At 41.2% G+C, this 14,666-nt stretch overlaps 1 protein-coding gene across 3 annotated transcripts in view; it reads right to left on the minus strand.

The window, feature by feature from the left end:
- Positions 1-14,666, minus strand: part of ADAMTSL1 (ADAMTS like 1) — a 206,526-nt gene that overhangs the window by 68,430 nt on the left and 123,430 nt on the right. For all 3 annotated transcript variants that reach the window (XM_075741113.1, XM_075741112.1, XM_075741114.1), the window contains exons 14-15: positions 14,127-14,428; positions 9,185-9,314 (exon numbers count right to left, since the gene is read on the minus strand). In XM_075741113.1, the coding sequence (XP_075597228.1) occupies positions 9,185-9,314; positions 14,127-14,428 (432 nt within the window). The remainder of the gene's footprint in view (positions 1-9,184; positions 9,315-14,126; positions 14,429-14,666) is intronic.

The raw sequence follows: 14,666 nt of genomic DNA on the forward strand, positions 1-14,666 counted from the left end.
CATGTCACTGGATTGAATAGACAAAGAAAGCAGATTCATGAATGAAACAGTGTTCAGATAACAGTGAGCGGGCTTAAATAATTCTCTAGCAGGTCCAAGTTTTATAAGCAGTACTGCCACAAAACCAGCAGATAACATGAGCTTCTTGCTGACCTGGCTGGCAGCATTACAGGGATAATATTTTTTTTAGAATGAACTGTTCGTGAACTATTTTGCCACTGTAGAAGGTACAAACAGGCTGTGTCTCAAAATCAGGCTGTCTCTCAAAATGAGGTATACAAGGTTTTTCTCTAGTTTTCTAGTAAGGGAAGGGGAGAACAGTTGAACTTAGGTATATATATCTATAAGGCACTGTGGCTGAGCTCAGGAAACTCCTAATGCCTGCTTATGTTTGAATTCCCTTCAATGTCCCTGTTGCAATACACAGTTAGTAAGGCAGTGCAAGAATATTGTTCCAAGGACACATCCAGATCCAATATTTCCTTTTCACTTTGCCTTTTGAGATCCTGAAACTGTGACTGATAATCTATTTATTCACTCATTCACTTTTCCGCAATAAAAGATGCTTTTCTCATGTTGACATGAAGAGATCTAAACACACAGGAGGTCCTCACACAGAGTGAGGAGGCTCTAAATTCATATAACACCCATAAATAACCAAAACAACAATAGTAAAGTATTCAGATTCATGGAAGTATCAACCCAGATCTGATCTTGACTTGCATGGAAGGAAAAGTTATTATATTCAAAGTGATGGTGTCAGAAAGGTTACTATATATGTACATGGGAAAACTTGTACTAAAACACTTCATATCTTCATCTAGATAGTTGTATCAGTACAGGTTGGCGTGCAGAATCCACAGACTACAGAATGGCAACTTAATACACTTCTCCCCTAACTTTCCCTGAATGAGGAACTGGATTCTTAGATCTCGGAGAAAATAATTGCCTTAGGCAGTACAGTTTGCTTCCTCATGAGAAGGGGAACGAACTTGTCTGAAATATCCAAACACCTTTGTTCAGATCAGGAACCAGAACAGTGTAACTATTATAATTAAAAAAAAACCCTAACAAAACAACAAAAAAACCCCAAACCTCCATCCAGTGTAATTATCACAATGCAAATCTGCGGATCCACTGGGTGGTAATTAAATGCATTGCTGTTCACCTCTGTGTGAGTGGTTCAAGTCTTTCCCAAGACTGTGAACGGCTAAGATCTACTAACAGCTGGTTACAGTGTAGAATACATCAGCTTAGTCACATTTCTAATGGGTAACTGCACACCACAGCTCTGCTCCATCAGAGGGACCTTTGACGCTTAACAGCGTTAGCAGACAGGCCAGAGGAATGGAGATCACGTAACTGAAGATGGAAATTTTCATGGATACAAATAGAAGGGCTTGCTATGCTTCTGCAGATGTGACAGACCTAGTTGGCAGATACAGCACTCTTTGTTTAATCAGTCCAGCTCCTTCTGTAGGTACTTAATCCACTCCAAACTGAATGGAAATGAAGGTACCTCCTCCATTTATTTCATGAATCTTTTTGATGTGTAAGTATGGTACAGAATGGTACAGTACATTTTCAGCAGTTTATTCTCCTTTTACATACCTTATCTTTTCATCCATAAAGGTTAATAGGTTTGAAAGTATTGAGTATTCCTCAGACTACTGCTATAACAAGTTAATTCAGCAGTACTGTAAAGGAAGATACAATGGTGCTCTTAATTTCACCCCTTTTTAAAGGAAGCGATGATGCATAGTACAATCAACTGTTTATAAGACCCTGTAGCTTATTTCACAAGGTTAATGCTGCAGTGAAAAAGTTAATCCTGGCCATTAGAGTACAAAACATTTGATTTAACTTCATATTTGGCACAAAAGCAAAGGCATGCTCTTTATCATTACTGTTGGGACAGCTTTCTTTTGGGAGTGAAATCCTGCTGTTGAAGCATGTCATGGTTTAACCCCAGCAGGTAACTAAGCACGACATAGCCACTTGCTCAACCCTTTTCCCCAAGGGGATGCGGGTGGAGACTGCAAAAAAACCTCATGGGTTGAGATAAAGACAGTTTAGGATAACAAAGGAAAAGGAAAATAATAATAATAATAATAATAATAACAACAATAACAATAGTAATAACAATAATAAAAATAATAATAAAACAAGTGATGCACAAATGCAATTGCTCACCACATGCAGAAGAAAACCCAACCCGATGCCCAGTCTGTTTCTGAGCAGTGATCCCACCTCCCAGCCAGCCTTCCCAGTTCTATACGGAGCCTGACGTTATACGGTAGGGAATATCCCCTTTGGCCGGTTTGGCTCAGCTGTCCTGGCTGTGCTCTCCCAGCTTCTTGTGCACCTGGCAGGGCATGAGAAGCTGAAGAGTCCTGGACTTAGTGTACACACTACAACTGCCTCGCAATAACTAAAACCATCAGTGTGTTATCACCATTATTCTCCTACTAAATCCAAACCACAGCCCTATACCAGCTACAAGACAGAAAATTAACTCTATCTCAGCTGAAACCAGGACAAGGCAGTAAATTAACACTCAAGAAAATTTATAATAAATTTTAAGAAAAAAATAAGAAAAAACAAAAATAAGAAATGCTGAAGTGAGAGCATATCTGTTCAAAATACTGAAAAATATCAAGTGACAGTGAATTCTGGTTAGCACAGGCATTAGAGAAGAGAAGGGTGGCTGGAAGTGGATTGTTCTAGGCAGACATGCTCTAATATTTCACCTGAGTGATGCAAAACGCATATGCATTGACACCCTCCCCCACGCAGACGTCACCTTTGATGAATTAGAGAATGTTCTGGACCTTCCATACATATTGAATTCATTTAAGACTGTTCATGGGAGCACATCTTAAACTAAGTCTGACCTACCAGCAACCTAACGCCTCATGTCTCCAAATGCATCGGAAAACATGTTCATTTTTTTCTCCTTTATAGTTTGACTTCAACTGGGAAATGAAACAGATCAAAACAGATGGACAACACTGCATTCACAAAATAAACATTAAAATAATAATAACAGGTAATTTATTGCACAAACACAAAACAAGGACACAGGAGAAAAAAAGGAAGAGAAAAAGAAGATACTGTGCAACGAGCTAGACCTCAGCCTAACTCAGCCTATCTTGACCCTTCAGTCAGGTATCAGGACCACTCAGATGCTTTTTTTATCTTGTCTTGCTAACAACAGAGCCTTGAAAGAGTAAAGGAAGAGTGTTGGGGTGAAATCATGTGCTATTCCTAGAAGCGCCTGCTTTTTCTTCACTAGTTTTTTTTTTTTTTCTTGGTTTTGTAGCATTCAGCTGTTCTTTGTTGTACAGGAATAAAAGTTCACTTTTGAAAATATGCAAGAACAAAGCTGTAGAAATTGCCTGGAATTTCCTCCATTTTCAGCCATCTGGCTTTCATTGCTTTGCTTCTCTCTCCACTTCTCCATACATGTTTACCAAATCTTTTCAACACACATTGACCAAACTATCAAGCAGTTATAATTAATAACACAGTTACAATTTCTTTTTCACCCCTTTAGTAGAGTTTGTTGGCTTACCACGAGGTGCTCATGCTGTTGCTGTTATAAACAAAAGCAATTATATCTGATTGGATGATGACTGCCTCTGTATTTTGGGTTGTGGAGGGTATGGAAAAAAGACACGTTTTGGATGTGAGTCATTTTGTTGTTGAAAACAGTAAAGCCAACACTGAAACAGGGTTTTCTGGTTGTTTTTGAAGTAATTTAGAACACAAACATAGCAATTAGCAAAACTGAGTGATCTGCCCTTTTGTTTCTGAGCTTCAAGAAGAAACGTCCAGACACTGAACAGCTATTCTGCATTTACTTCTGGGAAGACTGCTCTGCTCAAGTACTGCTATGTAATTCTGGAAGTGATATAGCTTGATTGACACAAATTAAGTAACTGAATGACTGAATTAAAATGGTCACGGTCTTCATTCCTCTCTTTCCTGCAGAAAGCATGCTGGGTCTCCCAGTACATCAAAACAGGCTATATCTCTTTTATAGAAATATCAGACAAGGGTATACCAAGTTAATGATATGAAATTTTACTCTGTACCTACTGTGCTGAAAATTAGTTATTAGCTCACAACTTAGTAATCAGCTCCACAATGTTTCACTAATTCTTAGTTCTGTGCAAAATGGGAAATTTTGTTATGCTGTTTTCCAGGAGAAAAGGGACTGAGCTCTTTTTCTGCTCCTCTTCTTGACACAATAAGCAAAAAACTCAACAAGTCTGAAACCACAGGAAACTCAGCTGCTTTGGGATTTCAATATGGATGAAATCTTCCAATTTTTGTGTGCAACTCTTCCTGGTTCTTCTTTCTTCTGTAAGAATATTAAGCATGATATTTTGCTGACTTCATACAGCTGTGAATACTTGAAGAAAAATTTCTGTGGTTCAGGTTTTCTGTCTCTCTTCAATGGACTCAGAATAGTAACGTGTTAAGATATTAAGACAGAATTTCAATGGAAATTATAAAGCTCTCTCAGCTGCTATACAAGCACCGTCACTTTTCAGTGTTTTCATAAATCTCAAGTATTGTCAGTATATTCTAGCTTTTACCATATTTTGTTCCAGGAGAGACCAGAAAAATTAAGGATTGAATAGGATGATGATACCACAGACTAATTTCAAGGTGAAGCATTAAGTGAGTAATGAAGTCTTCTAGTCTATCCACATTTATTCTCAGTAGGGAGCAAAAAGAACAGCAACAGTGAAGATCCCTTTAGCATGTGGTGGGTTGACCCTGGCTGAGGGCCGGGTGCCCACCAGAGCCGCTCTATCACTGCCCTCCTTCATTAGACAGGGAAGAAAAAGTATAACGAAAAGCTTGTGGGTCGAGATAAGGACAGGGAGAGATCACTCACTAGTTATCGTCATGAGCAAAACAGACCGAACTTAGAGAGGGAATTCATCTAATTTATTACTAAGCAAAACAGAGTAGAGGAATGAGAAATAAAATCAAATCTTAAAACACCTCCCCCCACCCCTCCCATCTTCCAGGGCTCAACTTCACTCCTGGCTTCAACCTCCGCCCCCCTCAGCGACACAGGGGGACGGGGAGTGGGGGTTACGGTCAGTTCAGCGCACGTTGTTTCTGCCGCTTCTTCATCCTCAGGGGGAGGACTCCTCTCATCGTTCCCCTGCTCCAGCATGGAGTCCCTCTCACGGGAGACAGTCCTTCACGAACTTCTCCAACGTGAGTCTCTCCCACAGGCTACAGTCCTTCACAAACTGCTCCAGCGTGGTCTCTCCCATGGGGTGCAGACCTTCAGGAGCAAACTGCTCCAGCGTGGGTCTCTTCCATGGGGTACAGACATTCAGGAGCAAACCGCTCCAGCATGGGGTCCCCCACGGGGTCACAAGTCCTGTCAGCAAACCTGCCCTGGCGTGGGCTCCTCTCTCCATGGGTCCACAGCTCTTGCCAGGAGCTTGCTCCAGCATGGGCTTCCCATGGGTCACAGCCTCCTTCAGGTGCCTCCACCTGCTCCGGCGTGGGGTCCTCCACGGGCTGCAGGTGGAATCTCTACACCCCCTCATCCTTCCTCCATGGGCTGCAGGGGGACAGCCTGCCTCACCATGGTCTTCACCACAGGCTGCAGGGGGATCTCTGCTCCGGCGCCCGGAGCACCTCCTACCCCTCCTTCTGCACTGACCTTGGTGTCTGCAGAGTTTCTTACATCTTCTCACTCCTCTCTCCGGCTGCAAAAGTGCGCTCTCTAGCTTTTTTTTGTCCTTCTTAAATATGTTATCACAGAGGCACTGATTGGCTTGGCCTTGGCCAGCGGCGGGTCTGTCTTAGAGCTGGCTGGCATTGGCTCTATCAGACACAGTGGAAGCTTCTGGCAGCTTCTCACAGAAGCCACCCCTGTAGCCCCCCCCCGCTACCAAAACCTTGCCATGCAAACCCAACACAAGCATCATTCTTCTTAAGTGTCCAAAAAGAATGATGAAACAAAACCAGAATGAAATTATTCTTCACTGACTACTCCTACAGTATCTGACTTGAGGTGTATACCTTCTGACCCTCCAGAAAGGCTGACTAGATGCGGTGGTTCAATGCTTTTGTTTATGTGTATTAAACCAGCTAAACCAATTGTGGACCAGAAGAGACTGACCCTTTGAGAGAGGCTACAGAGAGTGCCACATGTAACTGAAGTGCCTGCAGCAGAAGCAACCTTAAGCTTGGAAGTTCTACTCTTTAAATGTTCTCCCTTCTTAAGCTAAACAAGATCTCGAACTGTATTAAATTCTAGACATGTATTAAATTCTAAGCATGCTGGGCTCTTTTGGTTCAAGAAATATCACTGGAATAGTTTCGCTAAATATATTAGGAGGGAATTTTCCTTCTCTTGGGCAAGACTTCTCAGCGTTTTCTTCATGCTGCGGACAGCATTCCCTTGTCTACTGAGACATTCGTCACTGTCCCGGTTGCCTTTTCAGCAGACTGCCTCCTCTACCCACCACAACTGCATGTTCCAACTGTCACTTACACATCAAGGACATTTTAGGAAAGTGTTTTCTATATTTTTAGCTTCTGTTAATGCACTTTAGCAGCTGGAAAACAGAGAGAAGAGCCAACACTATGAGACCAGCCAGCTCGCTCTATAAGCCGTCAGCAAAAGATCTGGGAACTATCAGTGGTTCACAGACTGCATTTTGGGAACTTCTATAACAGGGATCTAAGTTCACAGCCACAGTGTATTACAAGTTTTGGACTTGTCAGTCAATAGCAATGCCTTCATCAGCATTTATAAGAACAGTATTTTAGCCTCAATTTCCATCAGATTCCCGGATCAAGATTTCTTAAATTGTAATCCTGAAGCACCTTACGATTAAAGCAAAGAGAAAACACTAAAGCTTTTATTTGTTTCTTTTTCATGTGTTCTTTCTGGAAGTCTTAAGACTGTTGTAATTAATGATTATAAAGCAATGATCTTTATACACTAAATACTATCAGTTTAATTAACATACCATTGTATTTAATACAGTGGCATTAGTAGATGTAGTACTTCAGAAGCTTGCAGGAAATAAGGAAGTTATTCTGTCACAGTCTGCCTGGGAGACACATCAACTTTCTTTCTTGTCTCCCTTTCCATCAGCCACGCTGCCTGCAGCCTTGAGTTTTAGTCCTCCTTGCTCCTACCAGAGGAGCCATTTTGCAGAACACATGCTGTTCTTCATCCTGTGCCAATTAAACCTCTGCAGACAGGCAATTTCCTCCAGACTGGAGAGAGAGGAGATGTATATACAAGGAAGGGAGTAATTTTCTCTTTTCTCAATTGCAACCCTGGGGGTGGATGAAAGCTTCTTAGTCTCTCCCTGCCACCTCAATCCCCTTTCACCTCTGCTTCATGGCCTGATTCTTCATGGGGTGGACTACATGCCCAAGGTTGCTTTAAACTAGCTCTGCTCTGGTAGCAAGTTTACCACAGTGGTATGGATTATCACACAGACTAATTAAAAAAATATTCACACAATTTCTCAGACTTCTTTTGTAACAGAACTCACATAAATACTAGCCTACATAAATGTGGCCTACTTTTTCTTAACCAGTAAATATTTATTTTCTGAGTCGGAATCGATGGGTGATCAATCTCCCATCTACCTTGCACTCTCAGCTCCAGTGATGCTGCTACTTATCAATTACAGCAAGATTTCCACCTACAAAGTTCTTTTTATGCATTAATATAATATTTGTGTGTTATTGCCAGCAATACAGAGAATTTAACAAAGTCAGGGTTGCAATATCCCCATAAGCAATTCCTGTAATGCTTTGGTGAAACATGTTAGCCTATTTGGTTCTGCTTGTCACAGACTTAAAACCCTGATCATCCAATAAAACGATTATTTCTGTCTTTGTCATTATTGGATGCTGACCATATTTCAATGCCATATTTGATTTTTTTATGTGAACCTCCTCTGTGTACCCAAAATCTACTAATATTCACAATGATATAGCTCTGTATAGCCTGCTGTCATATAAAGCATATGTACACCTACCAATAAACACTCTAAGGAATATTAACCACCTGGACAGCACTGAGTGTTTTAAATAGTCCAAAGTTAAAACTTAATGTCTTTCAAATCTGCTGCACTATCAGAAGAGAGTAACTGCACCTGTGTACAGCTAGGAATAAAAACAATACGTACACAGTACAGACTGTGTCAAGAAAATTTGACAGGCCTAGGTCTATTTAAATAAACCATGGGAACCTCATGATGGCTATTTTCTGTCGTAGAGGGTACAGATGTGAATCTCTGCAGACAAAGATCTGCTATTTTTAGGGTTAGGATTGTGGAAGCTGCCTGAGGCCAGGGAGGAACAGGTTCTGCAAAACCTTTTGTGAGAGAGGAGGTTGGAGAAGTCTCCTTAAACTTGACACACCTCTGGGTAAAGTTAAGCCAATCCATAAACTGTCTGCCTGCAGGACCTGAACGGGCAAGCGGTCTGAAGTTTGCCTTTTGTTTTTACCACCACTTTGTACTTCTTGGTCAATACGACTGTGGCATGAAGACGTCGTAAGCCCCTGCAGTCTGAGAAAGAGCATGTGTGAGGCAGTGTATGCCTCCAGACCAAAAGGCCATTGAGTCTGGGGTCACAAGTTATTTAAAATTCTTTTTTTTTCATGCTGCTAGTGTTGTTAAAATGGCTCTGGGCAACATACAAAAATACAATCACTCGCACTTGTGTATTTGCTTTGCTTTAGTCATGGATTCCTCAAAATCCATTAAATGATGTCTGGACAGGACTGAAGAGCCCTCTCCTGGGTATCCTCAACTGTGGTATCAACACTGACCTGGCTGTGTCTATCTGCTGCCTTACACAGCAGCAGAGTTTTACTTACTCATATCACCTCTGATCATTTCACATCAGTTAAAAGAAGTCCTGTGAGGGTGCCACAGATCTGCTGAGTTCAGACAGCTGAATCTGTGGTACTGCAACTTGGGAAGCCATCTCAGGCTTTTATCTGTGTGTTTTACTCTTGTTGTTCAGGAGTCATCTCAGTAATGCCCAGATCCCCGAACGTCTCAGATTCATGTAGAGCTCAAAGATCAGCTTCTCAATGTCATCAGTGATCACATCTCTCTTAAATCTGGAAAAAAACTGTATGCCTGGTGATAAGATAAAAGAAGCCTACCTTGGGGGGCAGGGGTCCAGGCTACAGGCTTTCAGCAGCTGTGGAGGACGGCGGCTGGTTACGCACAGTGTCTCGTCCGCAGTCTCCCTGGTTTGTTTGTTCAGGCAGGTCACCACAGCCTCCTGGACACCTGCACACAACAACACATGGTCACAGCCAGCTCTCTGTAACTGGAAGGGCAGCCCAGGGTACAGATGGGCCTGCCAGGGCCAGCGGGGCTGCGTTGGGGCTGCTGCTGGGGGAAGCATAGCCTCACAGCCATGGCTGCCAGCTCAGGAGCTGCAGCCCCGGCTGCAGAGAGTGAGGAGGCTGCTTCCCACACGTTGGTGGGGTGTTTACTTCTACATCCAAGCGCTCTGCAGGTCTTTGAGAAGTATGGTATGAATGTCTAGAAAAGAGGGATGTTTTTTGGCACAACATACCTGACTGTGTAGGGAAAAATCACAGTTTCTTTTCTCCCTTCTATTGGGAAAAGCTTTCATCTGTAACTCTTGCAATTCTCCAGTCATACATTGCTTACTGCACCTTTTGAATCCTGTTCCCCTGACAGCTGGGAGATGGCCTGATCAAAACACCACATGGGATGCTGGATTTTTACTTGTTCTTGCTTTCAGTCTCACTGCAATCAGTCTCGATTGCAGTGAAAAGTGCCTAGTTTCATTCAGTACTTACCTTCCCCGGACAGAAAATTGTCCAGTGCTCTCTACTGACTCATCCTTTCATGATGAGTGCAGTGAGGCTGCTTATTTGTCAGTCAAACAGGCTAAGGTGTGAAGATGCCCTTGACTTCAGCATGCTACATTTTAAGCAATGGTATGATCAGTACATGTGCAAAAGTAAAGTAAAACGAAGTCAGACAATTCTTCTGCATCCACAGACCTGCACCTAAACTGAAGAAGCAAACCTGCAGGTTTGCTATCTGAGAGCTGGGACAGAGCAGGACTAAGAGAGAAGCTGGAAGATTTAGTGATTATGTTTTAACTCAGGAAATCCTTGGTGATACCAAATTCCTTATGTACTCTTTGGCGTACCAGTTACTCTCAATTTTCCTGTGAGTAAGATAGGAATATCACAGGCTGTTTTGATCAAAGGTTAGAAAGCTAGAAAATCAGGGATTGCAACACTACATGCCATAGGAGTACTTAGTGAGAGAGGATCGACTTCTTCCCCAGGGGGTCTGAGGATAATAATTGGCCTGAACTTCCTAAAAATCTAATCCACAGTCATTCAAGAGGTATGCTTTTTACATTCATTCCTACTTTCTGAGTTAGGAAAGGATTAACTGAACTCATAACAATTGCATCATCTTCCCCAAACCAACAATTAGTTTTCCAAAATATCTCACAATCTTTTGAAGACTCCAATGTTAATTAAAAAAATAATAGAGTTGGAAGAGCTTGAGCAGCTCCAAGAGCAGTGTAACAGAACTGACAATACCTTTTGCTGTTTTTAATGCCAGAGCACATGTCGTTAGGCAAACAATGATATCATGTTATTCAATAGGACCAAAGTGCTGCCACTCATGTAGTTCCTGTACTCCTGAAATTACTCACATTCTCAGTACAGGCTGAGAAAAGGCCCACAGCAAAGTTGAGCAATTTATTGGCCCCTATGTGTGCAGCCCATTTAGGGCATGCATATGACTGAAGGATAGACAGTGTCTCCACTGTAGTCAAGGTGCTGAAAAGAAGAAAGGAATTGGCCATTTTTGGATGTGGACATCAACATCGAAATTACCAAAGTCCCTGAAGTCAGCCAACATTTTTGCGGGTTTCTTTCTTTACAATGTGGCCCCATATATTCAAGCCATTTTGCTATTCAAGTAAACTCCCAAAAGACTTGAAAAAATTGCAAAAAGGATAGCCCATTGAAAGAATAAAACAAATGTTAGTAATTCATTTTTAGAAAAGGAAACCAATGAAATTTCTATACATAAACGATATGTTCTCCTCTCCGTTATGTTCAGTACCTTTCCAGCTCAATCATTTTTCTCTTGAGCATGTTATCATATTGTGTACAGCCAACAGAGGCATATGGATTTCCCAGGACAGACTGCTTCTGGCTGCAGAACAGCGGTGATTCCCTACCTGATGGGAAATGGCACTGTGTTCAAGTTACTGGTCTCCACGTTGCATTGATCACTTGTGCAGGCCTGACAGCATGACCAATCTGATGAAGCCAGGAGACAAGAACTGTTAATCCAGAGGCAGGAAAACTGGGAAAGTACTCTTAACTCTGTGGAAAGAAACCACTGAGTCCTGCCACATGCTGGTGAAATCTTTCTGTTTCCTAGGGATACAGCTCACTCAGCATCTGTATGTGCTGGATGTTTTTCTTTTAAGATCTAAAGTTTGTAAATGGAGTGTCTTCCATAGCTTCAATTTTTCTCTCCGAAGTGTGTCACTAGTGAGCTCTTGACCTTGCCTGTTTCAGTGCTGACTGTCCAAAAGTGATTGACTGTGAAGTCTTGAATTCTTTTCTCCATTCCTCAGGTTGATGGGTATGTTTTATCAAATTCACATAGCCAAGCTCTGACACTACTGCTCTTCACTTTTTTGTATTCAACCTGCCCCAAACCTTCCTATCAGTTCATGCCCCATGCTTATTCCTGTCACCTAAGTCACCTCTGACTGTATTTCCAATAATTTTAGCTATCCTACCAGCATTCTGCTCTGCTCATTGTAACTTCCTTTCAGAGATTCTTACAACTTTTTACCTTTTTATCTTTCACTGGTAGAACCAGTAATCTTGCCTCACAGCATGGGAATTGAAGAAAAAGGCTCCTGCCTGAATTTAACCAGTCTGTAGTTGCTAGACTATGCATTGACAGAAGTTTCTGGCTCTAATAGCTTGTGCCAGCACCTAAAAAAAAAAAAAAAAAAAAAATCTGGCTTCCTCCAGCAGCAAAGAAAGTGCTCAGAATCACTTTCTTCAGCTTCTCTTTGAATCTCACACTGAGTGTGTCTCAGTATAATGATAACATCTGTCCCTCTGTTTTTGATAGGTCAATGCGGCAAATGATTATAAGCTTTAAATCATTGAACGCTTAGAGAATATAAAGACCTTTGATTATCTGTCCGAAATTCCACAGTACGGAGATAATTTTAAAAAGTATATGAAGTTCAGGAAGTTTACTTGCCAAGTAACTGTATTCTAAACATTATTTACTGCACAATATTACCAGAACAAAAAGCGCTCTGCTTTAAAATCGAACTCCCTGAAAAATAGAAATCAGTTCTCAACAGGAAATCACAATATAAAAGGGTATAAGAGTGGGACATGAATCTAGGCAGTTTAGGTTCACTTTCAAAATACCATCAAATGAGATTTTCTGTGTTTATATCTACCAGAATAGAATAATTGTTACATGATATTTGATGACAGCTCTGGGAAATGCAGCCACTAACAGCAGACTAAATGACTAACTAATTCCTTCTGGTTGCTACTTCTGGGAGGTGAAAGGTTACTTCTGCTTCTATCCAATTTCTTCTCTTGAGACTCCAAAACCAATAAAATTAGTTTGACTGGTCTTGCACCTATAGCTACAAAAATATCTGAGTGAGCATCTGCTAATCTGGAAAATTTGGAGTTGATGTCAGACAAAAAGAACTGTTGGCTAACAATTTTTGCTGACAATTGAAAGAGATTAAATTTACAAAGGAAAATGTTTCTGTCATATCAGTCTCTGTGAGTTATGTTTGAAAAATACACACATAGTCACTATATTTTACTTCATTTCAAGAGGATATTTCTAGAAGCTATTCAGGTTTCAGTATTCACAGTGTGACAAATTGTTACTGCTTGCTAGCAGCCTCATTATATGACAGATACTCCTGGTAAAGTCAGTGTTCATCACCACTTTACATACACCAGTGTCATATATTTTATGTAGGAAACAAAGTAGTAGTGGCAATGGTCTGACAACTCGCTGTGAACTGCTCTAAACACTGACTACTGTCAGCAAGCTAAAAGTAGGCATAGAAAACCTTTGCATTATTTTCTACTAACTATATTTTTTAAGTTTGTAACTGATTACTGGTGAATCTGTACAGATCACACTATCAAACATTCATAAAGCGCTGAGTGGTTTCCAGTTCTACAGTATCTACTCTGTATTTATCTGTAGTAATCATTTCTTAAATAGCTTGAAATTTGTAATGTGAAAAGACAGCAGCTGGAGAAGTCTAGGTTTAATGTAAAAAATACTGGATTGGACATATTTCTCACAACTAGCTAGACAAAATTATGGGAAAGAAAGGATATCAGAGAACTGTGCATTAATAGTTCATAACATGTGGAACCCAAGACCTTGATTAACTTTGAGAAACTCCAAGTGCCAAGCCTGTTAGCTTCAGACAATCACACCATTAGTGCTTTTTTACCGTATGTTTTCTTTTGCACTGGGATTAGAGCTAATGTCACTTAGTGATAACAGTTAGGGAACCAGTTGTGCCCTCAGAATATCAATAATTTAGTGCATTTGCTCTGTGAGGACAATTTACTTCCACATGTTTATACTTGCACAGTACAAATCAGGAGACAAAAACTAAAAATGACACATGATTCTTAGCCTGTATGACTGGACCACTTTAACATTCAGCTTTTTTGTATGAGTGCCTTTTGAGTGATTAGTTGATACAAGGAAAGAGAAATATGTGATACATCGATCACTCTTCCTAACAGCCTGAGCATGGAGCCTGAAAGTCCTGGGCTAAAATATGTTGTGCACATGGTTTTCTTCCACAGTTTTCATTCATGCACTTTCAAATATTGTTGGACTCGATCTCACGGTTGGACTGAATGACCTTAAAGGTCTTTTCCAAGCTAAATGATTCTATGCTTCTAAATATCTATAGCAAAGCAGCATGTCGGCAGGCGTTAACTTCAAAGCATGCACTTGAAGAGGGAAAGCAAATCCAGCACAGAAACATTTTGCGCTTACCTCCTCCACAGGACTCTGAACATTCTGTAAAACCCTCGTATTCCCAGTCATAGAGCTCATCAAACTCCTGCAAGCTGCCATACAGCAGCTCAGTTTCCTCTGGAGTATATTCGGTTGCTTCCCCGCTGCAGGGACCACTGTAACAGGCTCTCTGAGACACAGGTTTGGGACCTTCACATTCATCGATGGGCAAGTCAGCCACAGACTGAGAGAAAGATAGGAGCACTTGACATTTCACAAGCCGCACCTGGCTGCCCACTCCACAGGTGACACTACAGGTGGACCAAGCCTCAGGAATAAACCTGTGAAAGGAAGAAAGCAAGGCAAGTTATGTCCACAGACAGGCAAGAAAAAGCAGTATAGTCCTGTCCAGGCCAAATTCTGTTTAATGAGAAACAAATGGTTCACCTCATTGTAGGGGTATTATGAAATATACATAAGAGTCATGACATATTGTTAACAACTGAATGGTAACAGTGGAAGGGCTCTCAAATACTCATGTGGAGTGTCTCCTTATATCTAGGAAGAAAGACGCACACT

The sequence above is a fragment of the Balearica regulorum genome, chromosome Z (genome assembly GCF_011004875.1).
Source record: "Balearica regulorum gibbericeps isolate bBalReg1 chromosome Z, bBalReg1.pri, whole genome shotgun sequence".
Classification (NCBI taxonomy): domain Eukaryota; kingdom Metazoa; phylum Chordata; class Aves; order Gruiformes; family Gruidae; genus Balearica; species Balearica regulorum.